Source organism: Nerophis lumbriciformis, linkage group LG17 (genome assembly GCF_033978685.3).
Source record: "Nerophis lumbriciformis linkage group LG17, RoL_Nlum_v2.1, whole genome shotgun sequence".
Lineage (NCBI taxonomy): Eukaryota > Metazoa > Chordata > Actinopteri > Syngnathiformes > Syngnathidae > Nerophis > Nerophis lumbriciformis.
This window is the reverse complement of record NC_084564.2, coordinates 9,724,750-9,747,963: the sequence shown is the minus strand read 5'-3', so window position 1 is coordinate 9,747,963 and position 23,214 is coordinate 9,724,750. Positions and strand designations below refer to the sequence as shown.

Below are 23,214 nucleotides of genomic sequence, written 5' to 3'. Positions count from 1 at the left end.
TCAGACAGGTTAAAATGTTGCTAAAACCATCACTTTTCTATCAGTCACAGTGACTTTTCAAAACAAAAATATTACAGCAAAAACCATATGGGTTGATTGACATGTTTATTCTGTAAGCTAACTTCAATAGTTTGAAATGATTTTGACAGTTAATGCCAGTTATCCTGTCAACCTTTCACAAGACTTCAATTTGTTAATTGAAAGTATAAACAGTATAAACACTTTTTACAGTAAACAAATGGTAAAACAGTACTAAACAATTCCATAAAAAAAAAAATTGGTGTCATTATTAACTTTCTGTCCAGGCTTGTATAATCTACTGCCTTGTTCAATTGTAAAAAATATTCTGTGCCTAAAATTCACATTTCTATCACAATTATCATACTGTAAACATGGTAAGCTAACTTCATTAAAATTAATAGTCCTGTCAATAGCATGGAATTACAATTCAAATGTAGTTTTTTTGTAAGCCTTTCAAAAGAATTCAAAATATGAAAAATTAATGAAAATTAATTTAAGCCATCAGACACTTGAAAAGTGGCACATCACATCTCTAATGTAATCATTTGAACTTTTCAACAGAAATAGCACTGCAAAAATATTAAGGACATACTTCTGTATTTTGGTAGTTATGCTGTCAACATTTAACAAGATTTCTTCAACTTGGACTTGAAAGTATAAATAGTACAAACACTTTTAACAGTATGTCGTGCTGTGAAATACAGCCGACAGGATTGCGCACCAAACACGAGGCAAGGCCAAAGTGCATGCAGGTGCAGGAGAAGAAAGGACTTCTTTCATTTAAGGTTTGTGATAAACCATCAAACTCATTCGTTAAAAGGACTCTATAGTAATATAAAGCGAATTTTTCTGGACATTATCATGCAAGAAAAGTTTATTTTTGGGACCGCGATCACCGCGTAATGATTTTCAAAGGTTGCATTACAAACATGTAACTGTCCCATGTGATCAGCCAGTGCGATTGGAAGTCCATGCTCAATTATTGCCTCCGTAAATAAAACTTCGGCATTTAATCACATCCAAAGAATCTGTTTGGGCGACGAAAAACGTTGAAAGTTTTCCACTTGTGTCGCTAGCAACGGCATTAGACTTGTGTTTTTTTGTCCCAAAGTGGTCTTTTACATCGCTAATTCCTCCGTGTCCGATCGAAAAATCTTGTCTGCACAAGGTGCAATTCGCGTAGTTTTCACCCTTTTTTTTTTAAATTAATGAAAAACTGTATTTTTTATCACTGCACCCGTAACCCGGAATAGGTTGATGAAAACCGTACGAATTACGGGAAAACCGGAGTAGTTGGCAGGTGCCTCACTAATGCCTTGCATCGTCTATATTAGATATACCGGGCGGATGGCGGGCGGATGCAGTTCTGATCAAACGTTACATCGGGTGGATGGCGGATGGTTGACGACTTTCTGATGCGGTTGCGGATGAAATATTTGCCTATCCGCGCATCTCTAATACATATATATATATATATGAAATGCTTGACTTGGTGAATTCTAGCTGTAAATACACTCCTCCCCTCTTAGCCCCGCCCCCAATCACGCCCCCACCCCACCCCGACCACGACCCCCCACCCCCCACCTCTCGAAATCAGAGGTCTCAAGGTTGGCAAGTATGTTTACGAGTGTCTGTGTTATTAATATTAACTTACAACGGCATTTGTTTGTATTGTTTCAGTTTCACAAATTCCTCAATAAATTCACCAAGACGTCACCGTGGAGTTATTGAGTCTGTTTGGCTGATTGGAGCTAACGGGTCCATGACTTCTGTTTTGTTTGATCAGCCGTTTTACTGCCGTGTTACAGACACCGTTTGGAAACAATTAAGGTAACATTTACAAAATATTTTTGTGTAAATAACTCATTTCACAACGTATATACTGTATATCTGCGGCTACTATATGGAAAAACATTTTTTTCCTACAATTTAGTGCAGGCCTGGGCAATTATTTTGACTTGGGAAGCCAAATTATGAGAAAAAAATGACTATTTTTAGGAACACTAATACAAAACCTCACAATAATGTCTGATTGAATGCTAAAAACGTTATGACAGACTGCCTGAAAAAGCGGAATGGAATTTTACTTTTTTTTTTACTGAATGAGACACCCAGAATGTACATGAAAGTAAAGAATGTGGGATTTACAATATTAACTGATCCAACAGTTTTTAGAAGAAAGTTTCTTTGTGTGTTAAATGAAATATCTGCCCGTTATCTCCTGTGTTTGGCAGCAGAGCCTTCAGCCCGCAGTGTCATATTCATATTGTTTATTTATTTCCACTTATTCTTACACTCCAAGTCAAAAACGTTGTTTATGTTCCTTGAAACACTTCTTACATGTTCCGTGCAGCTTTTAGGCGGTGACAGTTTGACCCTGGAACAGGTTATTATAAAACATGTCCTTACCGTAAACAAAGAGCACGTATTCGGCGCTGCTGCTCCCCAGGAGGTTGCTGGCGTTACAGCGATACGTGCCGTTGTCCGTTTTGTTCAGCGACGTGAAGGTCAGCTCGCTGCCCTCCACGATCATTCGCTCCATGTCGGGCAGCTCGCCGCCATCTTTGGACCACAACACCGGGTCTGGGCTGCACACACACACACACACACGATTCTAGTGAATAACCTCGTTTTTTTACGTTTATTTACGAGACATTTCAGGACAGAAGACGCCATTCTTGTACTGAATAAACAACACGTCATACTTACAATATTATGTATTTATAAAAAATAAATATAATTTTTGTTTAATATTCTATGTATGTCTGGGGTTCCCTGCTTAGGCTGCTGCCCCCGCGACCCGACCTCGGATAAGCGGATGGATGGATTCTACGTATAGAAATAATACAAAATAATTACGTTATTGAATATTTATGAAAAAAGTAAATACTAAACAATAATTACTACACTATTCAATCATATACCATACATATAAAAAATATTATTATTAATAATTATTATAGAATAATTAGATCATATATTGATGTACTTTATGTATTAGAAATGATAATTACAAATATTATACGTATAATACGCATAAAATAAAATATAGTTACAATTCCATATATTCATACACTATATGGACTATAAATAATACATCCAAATTACAATATTATGTTTTTATCACAAAAATAATAAATAATAATAAACATGTTAGATATTTTATGCATAAAAATTTCATAATTACAATATAATTTACTACATATTATATGTATAAAAAAAATTACATTTACCTCATATATGTATATACTACTAAACTATGATATATATTACAAATTAGTATATATGTATCAAAAACAATATATATTTACTATACAATATATTTACACACTGAATGGACTAAAACGATCTAAATTACGATATTAGGTACTTTTACTACTATTAGGTATTGAACAATAAACAATATTATTAACACATGTTGGATATTTTATGTATAGACATAAATAATAATTACAACATAATTTACTTATTTATATATGTATAAAAAAGAATCAATATTGACATCATATATTTATATACTATGTGTATTAAAAAATAATATTACAAATAGTATACATATAAAATAATATACATTTAATATATATTTATATATTTAAATCCATATATTCATACACTATATAGACTATAAATAATACATCAAAATTACAATATTATGTATTTATCACAAAAATAATAAATCATAATGAACAAGTTAGATATTGTATGCATACAAATTTAATAACCACAATATAATTTACTTATTTACATATTATACTTATAAAAAAGAATAAATATTTACGTCATATATTTATATACTATATGTATTAAAAATAAAATAAAGTAGTATATATTATATGTATTAAAAAAACTATATATATATATATATATATATATATATATATATATATATATATATATATTCATACACTGCATGGACTAAAACAATCTAAATTAAGATATTGGGTAGTAGGAGATAATAAACAATATTATTAACACATGTTCCATATTTTATGTATAGACATAAATAATAATTACAACATAATTTACTTATGTATATATGTATAAAAATAATCAATATTTAATTCACATATTTATATACTATATGTATTCCAAATGAATATTACAAATAGTATACCTAAAATAAATATAAAATACTATATATTTGCAATTCCATATATTCATACACTATATGGACTCTCAATTAGCTAAATTAGAATACTATGTATTTATCACAAACATAATAAATCATATTAAGCATGTTAGGCTTTCTATGCATAAAAATGAAATAATTACAATATAATTTACGTATTTACATATACGTATAAAAAAGAATAAAAATTTACATCATATCTGTACATCTTTATGTATACACATAAATAATAATGACAACATCATTTACTTATTTATATATGTATAAAAAAGAACCAATATTGACATAATCTATTTATTTACAATATGTATTAAAAATAATATCACAAATAGTATATATTATATGTATATAAACAATATGGATTTACAATATCATACAGTATATGTATATGCTATATGGATTAAAAGAAGAATACATCATATTTACAACATTATTCATATATGTATGAACCTAAAAAATGATTACAATATTATATCGTATTCATATTATATGTATGAAAATAATACATAATTACAATACTATACATCATGTGTATACAAAATTACAATATCACAATTGATATATTTTATACAGTATTTATATACTGTAAGTATACAAAATGATTCATAAAACATTTACAGTTACATATATGTATAAAAATGTATATTAATTAATAGTAAACCAATAAATAAAAAAATCACCAAAAAAAAATCATCCTGTTAAATACAATTACAATGATGGAAATTAACCTAAATATTTGTTTGCATTAATGCTGTTCAAAATCAACCGTGTTCTTGATTGCCTCAGAGTTTGAAGTTGGCTTGAAATGTGCACGAACTTGACCTTTGACCCTTTAATGACAACGTCAACACTAAGTGACCTTTAACCTCAGGAACGTCCAATAGCCTTCAAAATCAATAGGCATTACCGTGTCGGATCAATATCGGTATCTGTCCACACTCGAGGCGCCAATATCGTATCGCAAGTGAAAACCTTGTATCGGCACGCGTCAAAATCAGTAGTATTTGTATAAATGGCTGTGATAATACAATTGAGGGATTTCTAATCACTGCTATGTTGGAATTCTTATTCATATGGATACTGTTGTCGATATTATTCATTTTTGTTTGACTACTTATGGATTGTTTTGTGTCATGTTTGTGTGTCCTCTCAAATGCTCTGTTGATTGCTATTCTGAATGTTGCTGGGCAGGGTTTGGTTTTGGAATTGGAATTGTATCATTATGGTATTATTGTGCACTATTTTGTTGGACTGATTAATAATAATAATTTTAAAAAAATCAGTAGTTTTATTGCTTCGACATCATCAGAGTGTAGAAATGATTGGATGATCGCTACCGAATTCACACTGCAAAAAGTCAGTGTTCAAAAACAAGAAAAAAAAAAATACAAAAATTATGGGTATTTTATTTGAACTAAGCAAAATTATCTGCCAATAGAACAAGAAAATTTGGCTTGTCAAGACTTTCCAAAACAAGTAAAATTAGCTAACTTCAATGAACCCAAAAATACCTTAAAAGGGAACATTATCACAATTTCAGAAGGGTTAAAACCATTAAAAATCAGTTCCCAGTGGCTTATTATATTTTTCGAAGTTTTTTTCAAAATTTTACCCATCACGCAATATCCCTAAAAAAAGCTTCAAAGTGCCTGATTTTAACCATCGTTATAAAACCCCGTCCATTTTACTGTGACGTCACATAGTGAAGCCAACACAAACAAACATGGCGGAAAGAACAGCAAGCTATAGCGACATTAGCTCGGATTCAGACTCGGATTTCAGCGGCTTAAGCGATTCAACAGATTACGCATGTATTGAAACGGATGGTTGTAGTGTGGAGGCAGGTAGCGAAAACAAAATTGAAGAAGAAACTGAAGCTATTGAGCCATATCGGTTTGAACCGTATGCAAGCGAAACCGACGAAAACGACATGACAGCCAGCGACACGGGAGAAAGCGAGGACGAATTCGGCGATCGCCTTCTAACCAACGATTGGTATGTGTTTGTTTGGCATTAAAGGAAACTAACAACTATGAACTAGGTTTACAGCATATGAAATACATTTGGCAACAACATGCACTTTGAGAGTGCAGACAGCCCAATTTTCATCAATTAATATATTCTGTAGACATACCCTCATCCGCGCTCTTTTCCTGAAAGCTGATCTGTCCAGTTTAAGGGACGGTGTGAGCCAAGACATCCAGGGGGGTTTAGCTCGCTCGTCTGCGGGAACAAACTGCCGCCATTGCTTGCCGTGCTACCGAGGTCCTTTGTCCCTGAATTGCTCACACAATCCGGCAGATTCAATGGGGGTCTGGCGGCAGATTTCTTTGACTTTATCGTTGGAAATGCATCTGCTTTGAGTGTCCCAGGATATCCACACATTCTTGCCATCTCTGTCGTAGCATAGCTTTCGTCGGTAAAGTGTGCAGAACAAACGTCCAATTTCTTGCCACTTTCGCATCTTTGGGCCACTGGTGCAACTTGAATCCGTCCCTGTTCGTGTTGTTACACCCTCCGACAACACACCGACGAGGCATGATGTCTCCAAGGTACGGAAAACAGTCGAAAAAACGGAAAATAACGGAGCTGATTTGACTCGGTGTTTTAATGTGCTTGAGAAAATGACGGATTGTTTCCCGATGTGAGGTCACAACGTGATCGCTCCGAGAGCGAATATTAGAAAGGCGTTTAATTCGCCAAAATTCACCCATTTAGAGTTCGGAAATCGGTTAAAAAAATATATGGTCTTTTTTCTGCAACATCAAGGTATATATTGACGCTTACATAGGTCTGGTGATAATGTTCCCCTTTAAAATAAGTATATTCTCACTAATAAGTGCACTTTTCTTGGTAGAAAAAAAAAAGAGACCTTTTTGCTCAATATGTTGAAAAATATTCTTAAATGAAGTAAATGCTAGTGCCATTATCTTGACATAAAGATATGTGCTCGGCATTACATTTCTTGAAACCAGCAAACTTACACTGAAACTAATTTATTGTTCCTAATGGAAAGGCAAGGAAGCAACCGCTTGGTCAGGCAAATCATATTGTCTAAAAATGCATTTTTCCATGGATAACATGACATCATCGCGCCAAGTGCGTGCTCTTTCAGTCAATTAGTGCGCATATATACAGCCTGGCCCCCGGCCAAAAATTTTTTTAGTGTAATTTTGAGGAATTTACCTGAATGTGCATGAACTATTTCTGTTCAAAATAGTTAGAAATGTCAAATGTTTAAATATTAACTGTCAGTTTACTGTACCGTGCCAACTGTACTACTATATGAGTACCTATTTTCTATTGTTTCATTGAAAATAAAACAGCAAAGTCCATTTGGCTGTCATCTGTTTTAATTATGAGACACAATTGTGTCAAAATCATGATTTTTTTTTTTTTCATGCTTGAAATAAGAAATGATTACTTTAAAAAAGCAGTTTTATACTTGTGAGTGTTGATGACACAGCTTTGCAACAGTTGATATTCCAGTTTCAAGCATGTTTTACTCAATATAGGTCATCAAATCTCAGCAACAAGCTGTAATATCTTACTGAGATCATTTAGGACCACTTAAAACAAGTAAAACACTCTAACTTAAAATCTGCTTATCTTATCAGACAGAAAATAAGCAAATATCACCCTTATTTGACATATTTCATCTTACTTAGATTTCAGTTTTTGCAGTGCACCTTTGACCTCAGCTAGTCAGGATGTTTTCTTTCAAAACCAATAGCTTTCTTGCTTTACCATGAATTCACCAACCAGCACATTTCCGTACATCATTTTTGCAACAACAACAACAACAAAAAACTACAATGGATGCAAATATGTAAAATATTGTTGTGTTGCGGTGAAAGGTCAGCACAAAAAGGTGTAGCCTTCTGACTCACATGGGGTTTCCTCGGGAGAAGCACTCCAGTTTGAAGTAGTGTCCCTCCTGGGGGACGCTCATGGAACGTCTGATTTCCACACGAGGAGCGTCTGCAAAAAACCAACGCAGCAGATTGGACAGCAAGCTTTGATGCTAATCCTTTACCTGCACGCTAAACCTGCGCTCACACCTGTAATCTCACTTCCTGCTCGCTGCTAATCCGCCACATAATCCATTTTTGTGTGCGTATAAATGTGTGTAAGTGTGTGTGTGTGCCCTCACAGTGGACCTCCAGGACTTCGGTGGTCATGTAGGGGTTGTTGAGAGAGCCGTGCTCCACCATGCAGGTGTAGGCCACGCCGTCGTCCCCTCGCTGCACCTGGAAGTACAAGCTGCTCGTCACCAGGAAGGATTTCCCCCTGGGCGTCACCTCCATGGAGCCTGAGGACATCAAATGTCATTAAAATAATAATAATAATAATGGTAGTATGAATTATATTGCAACAAACAAAAAAACTTGAAATTACGAAAATTCACATTACAATTATTTCGATAGAGTATATTTTAATCTAATATGGTTTAAAATAACTTTGGTCTCATATGAATACATTGATAATATTTCACATTTTTTATTCCAGGTCTTAGTTGCAAATACATCTCAATTTAGTTTTCAGAGACAAACAATGCACAAATAAATAAATAAATAAAATAAATAAATAAATGCATGAATAAAAAACACTGATAGATGCAATGGTTCACTTTTTATACTTTTTTACTTTAATATTACAGCATTTGTGTCCATGGTGAAATCATTTCATCTCAATTTAATAATGCAATTCAAAAACTTTTGTCACAAAGAAAAAAAAATACAACATTATTCTGGTGCTTCTAACACATAACAGATTACACACATTTTATTTTAAATATTGTTATATTATCTTATTTATTTAACTTTATTAAAAAAATTCTCACTTTCTCATTTAACATTTTTTTTTTTTTAATCACAAAAAGACATGCAGAGATAGGTTGATTGGCAACACTAAATTGGCCCTAGTGTGTGAATGTTGTCTGTCTATCTGTGTTGGCCCTGCGATGAGGTGGCGACTTGTCCAGAGTGTACCCCGCCTTCCGCCCGATTGTAGCTGAAATAGGCTCCAGCACCCCCCGCAACCCCGAAGGGAATAAGCGGTAGAAAATGGATGGATGGATGGATGGAAATCACAAAAATTACTTTACTTAAAATATGGCTTTAAAATTACCAATCTTAAAAAAAATCACAAATATCAAATAATCCTTAGAGTAAGTTTGCAACTTCACTTCATCGCTGATTTTTATTACAACTTTTATGTTTTTATTCTATACCTTTACATTTTTATTTTTAATAGGGGACGTGTGAATGTATTATATTTCATACACACAATGTAATTGTATTAGCAATTTCTAAATAAACATGTTTTTGTTTCATTAACAAAATAAATCCACCCCCCCCAAATTTGAACATACAAAAAATACAATACAAAAATATTATGAAGCTTAGGTCTGAATTTTACAAGGAAAGAAGTATGATTTTTACAAGAATAAAGGCAAAAACCTTGAATTTTACAAAAAAGAATATTTTTTTTTATGGAGGGTAGTTTGAATTTTAGTAAAATTATCAAAATTTTCAATGAAAATAAAAGGAAACGATTTGGAAGTTGAGTCTGAAATTTACAAGTAAAAAAGAGTATTTTACAAAAAAAATTGAAATAGAAAAAGACGAAACGATACAAAAATTAAATGTTTACGCTAAAAGAAAATCGACCACACGAGAAAGAAGGCAAAATATTATGAAGCTTAAGTGTGAATATTACAAGGAAAAAAAGTCAGAATTTTACAAGAATAAAAGCTGACAAAATACGAGTCTTAAGTGGGAATTTTACAAGAAAACAATATTATTTTTACAAGAATAAAAGCTGACAAAATACGAGTCTAAAGTGGGAATTTTACAAGAAAACAATATTATTTTTACAAGAATAAAAGGCAAAAACATTGAATTTTATAAGAAAAAAAGTTTTATGAGGGTAGTTTTAATTCGAGAAAAATTATCAAAATGTTTAATGAAAAAAAGGACATGAGTTTGAATTTGAATCTGAATGTTGATTTTTAATATTCAGACTTAAGTTTTGAATTATTTTCTTTTTTTCTTGTAATATTTTGATACTTTAAATTTTTTTCCCTTTTTTTTAAATTTTGAAAATTATGATATTTCTTCTTTGTATTTTTCGCCTTAATGATTGATTGTAATAGGGACGGCGTGGCGCAGTGGGAGAGTGGCCGTGCGCAACCCGAGGGTCCCTGGTTCAATCCCCACCTAGTACCAACCTCGTCATGTCCGTTGTGTCCTGAGCAAGACACTTCACCCTTGCTCCTGATGGGTGCTGGTTAGCGCCTTGCATGGCAGCTCCATCCATCAGTGTGTGAATGTGTGTGTGAATGGGTAAATGTGGAAGTAGTGTCAAAGCGCTTTGAGTACCTTGAAGGTAGAAAAGCGCTATACAAGTACAACCCATTTATTATTTATTATTTATATTCTGACATTAGCTTCATAATATTAATTTTTTCCATAAAAATATATATATTTGTTTTGTAATATTCAGACTTTTTGCTAAACTTTGTTTTTATTGAAGATTTTATTGTAATACTCAGACTTAGGTTTTGATTTTATTTATTTAGAAAATTATGATATTTCTTCTTCTAATATTAAGTATTTTTCACCATAATCATTTATTGTAATATTCTGACATTAGTTTTATATTAAAATGTTTCCATAAAAAACATATATTTCTTTTGTAATATTCTGACGTTTTGTTAAACTTAGTTTTTATTGTAATATTCAGACTTACGTTTAGATTTTTTTGTGTGAAAATTATGATATTTATTTTTGTAATATTATGTATTTTTCACCATAACAATTTATTTTAATATTCAGACTTTAACTTCATAATATTTTTATTTTTCTATAAAAAAATATGTATATTTGTTTTATAATATTCAGACTTTAGCTTCATAATATTTTTCTTTTTCTATAAAAAACATATATATTTGTTTTGTAATATTCTGACTTTTTTTAATATTTTTTTTTATATTATTTTTGTAAAATTCAGCCTTTTTTTCCGGTAATATTCAAACTTAAGTTTCAAAATCTTGGAAAATTATACTTAAGTCCCATAATATTTTATCTTTGTTTTAAATCACAATTAACACTTAAAATATTGTTTCTTTTTTGAATAAACCGAACACATCAGAAAAAAATACAAACTTCTTCTGTAGTTGGTAATTTTGAGTAAGTATTACTGAGTAGAACTTTATACTACTTAGTACGTGTTTTAGATGGTACAACTTACTGTAGTTGATTTTTCTGAGTAAGTATTACTGAGTAGTACTTTATACTACTTAATATGTGTTTTAGATGGTATAACTTACTTTAGTTTGTATTTCTGAGTAAATATTACTGAGTAGTACTTTATACTACTTAATATGTGTTTTAGATGGTATAACTAACTGTAGATGGTATTTCTAAGTAAGTATTACTGAGTAGTACTTTATACTACTTAATATGTGTTTTAGATGGTACAACTAACTGTAGATGGTATTTCTGAGTAAGTATTACTGAGTAGTACTTTATACTACTTAGTACCTGTTTTAGATGGTACAACTTCTATAGTTGGTATTTCTAAGTGAGTATTACTTGCAGTAGTATTCTTTGAAAAAGGCGTACCTTGTACTTCCTTGTCGTTCCTGAACCACCTGAGGTGGGCGGCAGGCTTGCTGCCCGAGGTGGTGCAAGTGAGAGCGATGACTTCGTCCTCCAAGGCGGGTCGAGTGAAGCCGGTGATCTCGGGCCGCTGTGGTACTCCTGGCAGGAAAATATATCATTCATACAGATTGTGACAGTCAACACTTTATTCATTCGTCAGCAGTTGTCATTGGACCTGTGATGAGGGCTCGGCATTTCTGTAGCTCTGCATGCGCTATAAAATTGGTGTGAAAGTCCTGTGTGTTATCGTATTGTTGTTCACAACAAACTCATTGGCGCTTTTATGATGACTCATAAAAATATGATGATATTTTTTTATTTTTTTGTGATAATTTTTGTAATATTCAGACTAACCTATAATATTTTTCCTTTTTACTTGCGTGATACAGTCTTTCAGCGTAAAATATTAACTAGATTTCTTTAACTGTAATTTTTAGTCTCGTAATATTTAGCTTTTTTTTTTTTTTCTTGTAAAATTATGTTTTTTTCTTTTGTAATATTCAGACTCAAGCTTCAAAATAGTTTTGTTTTTTTTACTTGGAAAATGTAGATATTTGTTTGTAATATCAACACTAACCTATAATATTTTGCCTTTTTACTTGTGTGACAACATTTTCTTAGCGTAAAAATTCAACTTGATTTTTCTAACATGTCCTTTTTAGTCTCGTGATATTGAACTTATTGTTGTAAAATGACATTTTTTTCCTTTGTAACATTCAAATTCAAATTCAAACTTGTTTGCATTTTTTGGGGGAAAACTTAGATATTTTTTGTATTATTTAGACTAACCTAAAATATTTTGCCTTTTTACTTGCATGATAAATGTTCTTACCGCAAAAATTTAACTTGATTTTTCTAACATGTCATTTTTAGTCTCGTAATATTGAGCTTTTTTTCTTATAAAATTATGTTTTTTTTACCTTGCAATATTCAGACTTAAGCGTCAAAATTGTTTGCATTTTTTAATTGGAAAATTTAGATAATTTCTTTTTTTAATATTAAGACTAACCTAAAATATTTTGCCTTTTTTAGCTGGCAACTTGAAATTTTCTTTATTGTAAAATTCAGATTTAAGATTCCTAAAATGTTGCCTTTTTCTTGTGAAATTAAAACTTTTTTTGGATTATTTTTTCTTTCTCCTTTTTTCCGACTTTGACTTCAAAACATTTTGCCTTTTTTTCCCCTGACAGAATTCGAACTTTATTCTTGTAATATAATATTTTCAGTTTCATGATATTTTGTCTTAATTCTTGTAAAATGATGACTCGTCACATTTTTTTCCCCTCAAGTCAACACTTTGTTATCAGGAAAAAAATCCGGATAAAAGTTTTACAAGAAAAAAATATTACCAGGCTAGTCTTAATATTACAAGTAAAATTATCATAATTTTCAATGAAAAAAGAAAAGAAAACGAGTTTGAAGTTGAGTCTGAATATTACAAGTAAAAAAAAGACTATTTTACAAGAAAAAAATTTCAATATTACGAGACTAAAATGAAATGTTACAAAAATAAAGTTGAAATTTTATGCTAAAATAATCGACCACAAAAGAAAGAAGGCAAAATATTATGAAGCTTAAGTGTGAATATTACAAGGAAAAAAGGCAGAATTTTACAAGAATAAAAGCCTTTTTACTTTTGTAAAATTCAGATTTAAGATTCCTAAAATGTTGCCTTTTTCTAGTCAAATTAAAACTTTTTTTTGATAATTTTTTCTTTCTCCTTTTTTCGGACTTTAACTACAAAGCATTTTGCCTTTTTTTCCCCTGACAGAATTCGGACTTTATTCTTGTAATATAATATTTTCAGTCTCATGATATTTTGTTTGAATTCTTGTAAAATTATGACTCGTCACATTTTTTTCCCATAAAGTCAACACTTTGTTATCAGGAAAAAAATCCGGATAAAAGTTTTACAAGAAAAAAATATTACGAGGCTAGTCTTAATATTACAAGTAAAATTATCATAATTTTCAATAAAAAAAAAAAGAAAACGAGTTTGAAGTTGAGTCTGAATATTACAAGTAAAAAAAGACTATTTTACAAGAAAACATTTTCAATATTACGAGACTAAAATGAAATGTTACAAAAATAAAGTTGAAATTTTATGCTAAAATAATCGACCACACAAAAAAAGAAGGCAAAATATTATGAAGCTTAAGTGTGAATATTACAAGGAAAAAAGGCAGAATTTTACAAGAATAAAAGCCTTTTTACTTTTGTAAAATTCAGATTTAAGATTCCTAAAATGTTGTCTCTTTCTCATCAAATTAAAACTTTTTTTGGATGATTTTTTCTTTCTCCTTTTTTTCGACTTTGACTTCAAAACATTTTGCCTTTTTTTCCCCTGACAGAATTCTGACTTTATTCTTGTAATATAATATTTTCAGGTTCATGATATTTTGTCTTAATTCTTGTAAAATGATGACTCGTCACATTTTTTTCCCCTAAAGTCAACACTTTGTTATCAGGAAAAAAATCTGGATAAAAGTTTTACAAGAAAAAAATATTACGAGGCTAGTCTTAATATTACAAGTAAAATTTTCATAATTTTTAATGAAAAAAAAAGGAAACGAGTTTGAAGTTGAGTCTGAATATTACAAGTAAAAAAAGACTATTTTACAAGAAAACATTTTCAATATTACGAGACTAAAATGAAATGTTACAAAAATAAAGTTGAAATTTTATGCTAAAATAATCGACCACACAAAAAAAGAAGGCAAAATATTATGAAGCTTAAGTGTGAATATTACAAGGAAAAAAGGCAGAATTTTACAAGAATAAAAGCCTTTTTACTTTTGCAAAATTCAGATTTAAGATTCCTAAAATGTTGCCTTTTTCTTGTAAAATTAAAACTTTTTGTGGATTATTTTTTCTTTCTCCTTTTTTCCGACTTTGACTTCAAAACATTTTGCCTTTTTTTCCCCCTGACAGAATTCTGACTTTATTCTTGTAATACAATATTTTCAGTCTCATGATATTTTGTCTTAATTCTTCTAAAATGATGACTCGTCACATTTTTTTCCCCTAAAGTCAACACTTTGTTATCAGGAAAAAAAATCCAGATACAAGTTTTACAAGAAAAAAATATTACGAGGCTAGTCTTAATATTACAAGTAAAATTTTCATAATTTTTAATGAAAAAAAAAGGAAACGAGTTTGAAGTTGAGTCTGAATATTACAAGTAAAAAAAGACTATTTTACAAGAAAACATTTTCAATATTACGAGACTAAAATGAAATGTTACAAAAATAAAGTTGAAATGTTATGCTAAAATAATCGACCACACAAAAAAGAAGGCAAAATATTATGAAGCTTAAGTGTGAATATTACAAGGGAAAAAGGCAGAATTTTACAAGAATAAAAGCCTTTTTACTTTTGTAAAATTCAGATTTAAGATTCCTAAAATGTTGCCTTTTTCTCGTCAAATTAAAACTTTTTTTTAATTATTTTTTCTTTCTCCTTTTTTTCGGACTTTAACTTCAAAACAGTTTGCTTTTTTTCCCCTGACAGAATTCTGACTTTATTCTTGTAATATGATATTTTCAGTCTCATGATATTTTGTCTTAATTCTTGTAAAATGATGACTCGTCACATTTTTTTCCCCTAAAGTCAACACTTTGTTATCAGGAAAAAAATCCGGATAAAAGTTTTACAAGAAAAAAATATTACGAGGCTAGTCTTAATATTACAAGTAAAATTATTATAATTTTCAATTAAAAAAAAAAGAAAACGAGTTTGAAGTTGAGTCTGAATATTACAAGTAAAATAAGACTATTTTACAAGAAAACATTTTCAATATTACGAGACTAAAATAAAATGTTACAAAAATAAAGTTGAAATTTTATGCTAAAATAATCGACCACACAAGAAAGAAGGCAACATATTATGAAGCTTAAGTGTGAATATTACAAGGAAAAAAGGCAGAATTTTACAAGAATAAAAGCCTTTTTACTTTTGTAAAATTCAGATTTAAGATTCCTAAAATGTTGCCTTTTTCTCGTCAAATTAAAACTTTTTTTGGATTATTTTTTCTTTCTCCTTTTTTCGGACTTTAACTTCAAAACAGTTTGCTTTTTTTCCCCTGACAGAATTCTGACTTTATTCTTGTAATATAATATTTTCAGTTTCATGATATTTTGTCTTAATTCTTGTAAAATTATCACTCGTCACATTTTTTTCTCCTCAAGTCAACACTTTGTTATCAGGAAAAAAATCCGGATAAAAGTTTTACAAGAAAAAAATATTACAAGGCTAATCTTAATATTACAAGTAAAATGATCATAATTTTCAATGAAAAAAAAAAGAAAACGAGTTTGAAGTTGAGTCTGAATATTACAAGTAAAAAAAGACTATTTTACAAGAAAACATTTTCAATATTACGAGACTAAAATGAAATGTTACAAAAATAAAGTTGACATTTTATGCTAAAATAATCGACCACACAAGAAAGAAGGCAAAATATTTTGAAGCTTAAGTGTGAATATTACAAGGAAAAAAGGCAGAATTTTACAAGAATAAAAGCCTTTTTACTTTTGTAAAATTCAGATTTAAGATTCCTAAAATGTTGCCTTTTTCTCGTCAAATTAAAACTTTTTTTTGATTATTTTTACTTTCTCCTTTTTTCGGACTTTAACTACAAAGCATTTTGCCTTTTTTTCCCCTGACAGAATTCGGACTTTATTCTTGTAATATAATATTTCAGTTTCATGATATTTTGTCTTTATTCTTGTAAAATGATGACTCGTCACATTTTTTTCCCCTAATGTCAACACTTTGTTATCAGGAAAAAAATCCGGATAAAAGTTTTACAAGAAAAAAATATTACGAGGCTAGTCTTAATATTACATGTAAAATTATCATAATTTTCAATGAAAAAAAAAGAAATCGAGTTTGAAGTTGAGTCTGAATATTACAAGTAAAATAAGACTATTTTACAAGAAAACATTTTCAATATTACGAGACTAAAATGAAATGTTACAAAAATAAAGTGGAAATTTTATGCTAAAATAATCGACCACACAAAAAAGAAGGCAAAATATTATGAAGCTTAAGTGTGAATATTATAAGCAAAAAAGGCAGAATTTTACAAGAATAAAAGCCTTTTTACTTTTGTAAAATTCAGATTTAAGATTCCTAAAATGTTGTCTTTTTCTCGTCAAATTAAAACTTTTTTTAAATTATTTTTCTTTCTCTTTTTATCGGACTTTAACTTCAAAACAGTTTGCTTTTTTCCCCCTGACAGAATTCTGACTTTATTCTTGTAATATAATATTTTCAGTCTCACGATATTTTGTCTTAATTCTTGTAAAATGATGACTCGTCACATTTTTTTCCCCTAAAGTCAACACTTTGTTATCAGGAAAAAAATCCGGATAAAAGTTTTACAAGAAAAAAATATTACGAGGCTAGTCTTAATATTACAAGTAAAATTATCATAATTTTCAATGAAAAAAAAAGAAAACAAGTTTGAAGTTGAGTCTGAATATTACAAGTAAAAAAAGACTATTTTACAAGAAAACATTTTCAATATTACGAGACTAAAATGAAATGTTACAAAAATAAAGTTGAAATGTTATGCTAAAATAATCGACCACACAAAAAAGAAGGCAAAATATTATGAAGCTTAAGTGTGAATATTACAAGGGAAAAAGGCAGAATTTTACAAGAATAAAAGCCTTTTTACTTTTGTAAAATTCAGATTTAAGATTCCTAAAATGTTGCCTTTTTCTCGTCAAACTAAAACTTTTTTTGGATTATTTTTTCGGACTTTAACTTCAAAACAGTTTGCCTTTTTTTCCCCTGACAGAATTCAGACTTTATTCTTGTAATATAATATTTTCAGGTTCATGATATTTTGTCTTAATTCTTGTAAAATGATGACTCGTCACATTTCCCCCCCCTAAAGTCAACACTTTGTTATCAGGAAAAAAATCCGGATACAAGTTTTACAAGAAAAAAATATTACGAGGCTAGTCTTAATATTACAAGTAAAATTTTCATAATTTTTAATGAAAAAAAAAGGAAACGAGTTTGAAGTTGAGTCTGAATATTACAAGTAAAAAAAGACTATTTTACAAGAAAACATTTTCAATATTACGAGACTAAAATGAAATGTTACAAAAATAAAGTTGAAATGTTATGCTAAAATAATCGACCACACAAAAAAGAAGGCAAAATATTATGAAGCTTAAGTGTGAATATTACAAGGGAAAAAGGCAGAATTTTACAAGAATAAAAGCCTTTTTACTTTTGTAAAATTCAGATTTAAGATTCCTAAAATGTTGCCTTTTTCTCGTCAAATTAAAACTTTTTTTTAATTATTTTTTCTTTCTCCTTTTTTTGGACTTTAACTTCAAAACAGTTTGCCTTTTTTCCCCTGACAGAATTCTGACTTTATTCTTGTAATATAATATTTTCAGTCTCATGATATTTTGTTTTAATTTTTGTAAAATGATGACTCGTCACATTTTTTCCCCTAAAGTCAACACTTTGTTATCAGGAAAAAAATCCGGATAAAAGTTTTACAAGAAAAAAATATTACGAGGCTAGTCTTAATATTACAAGTAAAATTGTCATAATTTTTAATGAAAAAAAAAAGAAAATGAGTTTGAAGTTGAGTCTGAATATTACAAGTAAAAAAAGACTATTTTACAAGTAAACATTTTCAATATTACGAGACTAAAATGAAATGTTACAAAAATAAAATTTAATTAAATTTTATGCTAAAATAATCGACCACACGAGAAAGAAGGCAAAATATTATGAAGCTTAAGTGTGAATATTACAAGGAAAAAAGGCTGAATTTTACAAGAATAAAAGCCTTTTTACTTTTGCAAAATTCAGATTTAAGATTCCTAAAATGTTGCCTTTTTCTCGTCAAATTAAAACCTTTTTTGGATTATTTTTTCTTCCTCCTTTTTTCCGACTTTGACTTCAAAACATTTTGCCTTTTTTTCCCCTGACAGAATTCTGACTTTATTCTTGTAATACAATATTTTCAGTCTCATGATATTTTGTCTTAATTCTTCTAAAATGATGACTCGTCACATTTTTTCCCCCTGAAGTCAACACCTTGTTATCAGGAAAAAAATCCGGATACAAGTTTTACAAGAAAAAAATATTACAAGGCTAGTCTTAATATTACAAGTAAAATTTTCATCATTTTTAATGAAAAAAAAAAGGAAACGAGTTTGAAGTTGAGTCTGAATATTACAAGTAAAAAAAGACTATTTTACAAGAAAACATTTTCAATATTACGAGACTAAAATGAAATGTTACAAAAATAAAGTTGAAATTTTATGCTAAAATAATCGACCACACAAAAAAGAAGGCAAAATATTATGAAGCTTAAGTGTGAATATTATTTTTAAAAAAAGGCAAAATTTTACAAGAATAAAAGCCTTTTTACTTTTGTAAAATTCAGATTTAAGATTCCTAAAATGTTGTCTTTTTCTCGTCAAATTAAAACTTTTTTTGGATTATTTTTTCTTTCTCCTTTTTTCGGACTTTAACTTCAAAACAGTTTGCTTTTTTTCCCCTGACAGAATTCTGACTTTATTCTTGTAATATAATATTTTCAGTCTCATGATATTTTGTCTTAATTCTTGTAAAATTATGACTCGTCACATTTTTTTCCCCTAAAGTCAACACTTTGTTATCAGGAAAAAAATCCGGATAAAAGTTTTACAAGAAAAAAATATTACGAGGCTAGTCTTAATATTACAAGTAAAATTATTATAATTTTCAATTAAAAAAAAAAGAAAACGAGTTTGAAGTTGAGTCTGAATATTACAAGTAAAATAAGACTATTTTACAAGAAAACATTTTCAATATTACGAGACTAAAATAAAATGTTACAAAAATAAAGTTGAAATTTTATGCTAAAATAATCGACCACACAAGAAAGAAGGCAACATATTATGAAGCTTAAGTGTGAATATTACAAGGAAAAAAGGCTGAATTTTACAAGAATAAAAGCATAAAAAATACCAAAATAATTATTTTATAAGAAAAAAATATTATGAGGCTAGTCTTAATATTACAAGAAAAAAATATCATAATTTTCAATGAAAACAAAAGAAACAAGTTTGAAATTTAGTCTGAATACTACAAGTAAAAAAAAGACTATTTTACAAGGAAAAATGTTCAATATGAAATGATATAAAAATAAAGTTGAAATGTTATGCTAAAAAAATCGACCACACGAGAAAGAAGGCAAAATATTTTGAAGCTTGAATGTGAATATTACAAGGAAAAAAGGCAGAATTTTACAAGAATAAAAGCAGAAAAAATACCAGATTAATTAATTTTATAAGAAAAAAATATTATGAGGCTAGTCTTAATATTACAAGAAAAAATATCATAATTTTCAATGAAAAAAAAGGAAACAAGTTTGAAATTGAGTCTGAATATTACAAGTAAAAAAAAAGAAGACTATTTTACAAGGAAAAATGTTCAATATGAGATGATATAAAAATAAAGTTGAAATGTTATGCTAAAAAAATCGACCACACGAGAAAGAAGGCAAAATATTATGAAACTTAAGTGTGAATATTACAAAGAAAAAAGTCAGAATTTTACAAAGAAAAAAATATTATGAGGCTAGTCTTAATATTAGAAACCTTTGCATCATTTTCTAAGTAAAAAAGTAAACAAGTTTGAAGTTGAGTCTGAATATTATAAGGAAAAAAAAATGCACGTGGAAAAAAAAGCTAAATATTACGAGAATAAAATTATTATTACAAACATGAAGTTGAATTTTTACGCTAAAAAGTATCACACATAGAAAGGCAAAAATATAATGTAGCTGAAGTGTGAATATTTAAAAAGGGTTGTGCTTATAAACCACCATGCTGACATGGAAGATGTGTCAGGAAGATATGCAAATTAACCAATCAATCAATTAGCATCTAATCAGTTTTTTTAGCACAAAAAGTACATTGTTTGGGCGATGACTCAGCAGATCCAGCAGAGGGCGCTGGCATGCGTTTGCAGAGCGCACGCTAGCGCCACCTGCGGGATGGCAGTGGCAAAGAGGGGCGCTGACCTAAGACGGTGAGGAAGGCCTTGGTGGTTTTGACGGGCATGGTGAAGAGCGAGCACGTGTACTGGCCCTCGTCCGCCAGGCTCACGTTGCTGATGCGGATGGTCAGTTCCTGCCAGGACGCACGCACCAACTCGATCCGGTTGTCGCGCAGAGCTGCAACAGGAACCACAGCGTAAACAACAACAATAACGACAACAAAATGCAAGCAGGAATATTTCAAACAAGATTTCGACATTTGTTGATTTTCACTCTTCCAGCGTTGCCATGGCGACGCAGCTGACACTATGATAAGTCGTGCAAAAAGATCTGTAAAAACTGCCAGCTCAGTTCCACTAACATAAAAACAACAGGGTTCTTGCTCCATACATCAAATGATAATAAATACAATATTTTCTTAAAATACAATGTAACCAAAACAATCTAACTCATCTGTAAGTATACAAATAAAATTAAAAAACATAAAAATATATTGCAGTTTAAGAAATTACTGATCCCTACCCTTAGTAATTTTTTTAAAAAGAATAGCAGAAAATTACTTTTGGTTGTATTATTAATAATTTCAAAAATATTTGTTTACATTTTTTTTTACAAAAACGACAACAACGTAAAAATGTTTACGCTCTTTAAAATACTGTATGACCGAAACAATAAAAGGCATTAATAAAAATTCATAACTTATCTGTGAATATTTCTGCAAAATATCTAATTACATTTTTGATTTTTTTTAAATATATAAAAAAACCGTTTTGATGACACACATGAATAAGTGGAGAGATCATCCATCCATCCATCCATCCATCTTCTTCCGCTTATCCGAGGTCGGGTCGCGGGGGCAGCAGCCTAAGCAGGGAAGCCCAGACTTCCCTCTCCCCAGCCACTTCGTCCAGCTCCTCCCGGTGGATCCCGAGGCGTTCCCAGGCCAGCCGGGAGACATAGTCTTCCCAACGTGTCCTGGGTCTTCCCCGTGGCCTCCTACCGGTCGGACGTGCCCGAAACACCTCCCGAGGGAGGCGTTCGGGTGGCATCCTGACCAGATGCCCGAACCACCTCATCTGGCTCCTCTCGATATGGAGGAGCAGCGGCTTTACTTTGAGCTCCCCCCGGATGGCAGAGCTTCTCACCCTATCTCTAAGGGAGAGCCCCGCCACCCGGCGGAGGAAACTCATTTCGGCCGCTTGTACCCGTGATCTTGTCCTTTCGGTCATGACCCAAAGCTCATGACCATAGGTGAGGATGGGAACGTAGATCGACCGGTAAATCGAGAGCTTTGCCTTCTGGCTCAGCTCCTTCTTCACCACAACGGATCGATACAGAGATACTGTAAATAAAATCATTACAAATATTATTTGCAATACAATCTCAAAGGCTCTTAACTGGAAAATGTGCTCTTTGAAATGTAAACAACATAAAGACATAAAAAATCAACAAACATACGCATCTTAATACTACATGATTACATAAAAAAAAACAATAAAAAGTTATATGACCTGATCTGATATTTGACTAAGTTGACATTTCAAATACAATTCTGTTTGAAGATTCAATTTGACCAGAAACGTGGCCCTGCTTGTTGCCATGGTTACCTCAGGTAAAACCATGTTGTTATTTAAATAAATGTTATTGTTAATAATATTGTTGTTATTTTTATTATTGACATTGTTGTTGTTGTTGTTATTTATTCTTATTGTTATTATTGTTGTTGTTATTTTTAGTATTATTATTTTATTATTCTTATTATTGTTGTTTTTATTTGTATTGTTATTTGTATTATTGTTATGGTTATTATTATTGTTATTATTATTATTATTATTATTGTTATTTTAGTATTGTTATTGTTATTATTGTTATGGGTATTATTATTGTTGTTTTTATTATGTATTTATTATTGTTATTATCATTGTTTTTTATTATTGTTATTATTAGTGTTATTATAATTGTTATTATTTTTAAATTATTAGTATTGTTGTTATTTTTAGTATTATTATTTTATTATTCTTATTGTCATTTTTAAATTATTGTTTTTGTTTGTATTGTTATTTGTATTATTGTTATGGTTATTATTGTTATTTTTATTATTGTTATGGTTATTATTGTTATGGTTATTATTATTGTTGTTTTTATTATGTATTTATTATTGTTATTATTATTGTTATTATCATTGTTTTTTATTATTGTTATTATTAGTGTTATTATTATTGTTATTATTTATTATTATTGTTGTTATTTTTAGTATTATTATTTTTAGTATTTTATTATTCTTATTATTGTTGTTTTTATTTGTATTGTTATTTGTATTATTGTTGTGGTTATTATTATTGTTATTTTATTATTGTAATTATTGTTGTTTTTAT

At 29.9% G+C, this 23,214-nt stretch overlaps 1 protein-coding gene across 3 annotated transcripts in view; it reads right to left on the bottom strand.

The window, feature by feature from the left end:
- Nucleotides 1-23,214, bottom strand: part of cadm2b (cell adhesion molecule 2b) — a 227,814-nt gene that overhangs the window by 7,528 nt on the left and 197,072 nt on the right. For all 3 annotated transcript variants that reach the window (XM_061972403.1, XM_061972405.1, XM_061972406.1), the window contains 5 exons: nt 20,864-21,016; nt 11,779-11,916; nt 8,304-8,462; nt 8,041-8,131; nt 2,431-2,609 (listed from right to left, as the gene is read on the bottom strand). In XM_061972403.1, coding sequence (XP_061828387.1) covers nt 2,431-2,609; nt 8,041-8,131; nt 8,304-8,462; nt 11,779-11,916; nt 20,864-21,016 — 720 coding nt within the window. The remainder of the gene's footprint in view (nt 1-2,430; nt 2,610-8,040; nt 8,132-8,303; nt 8,463-11,778; nt 11,917-20,863; nt 21,017-23,214) is intronic.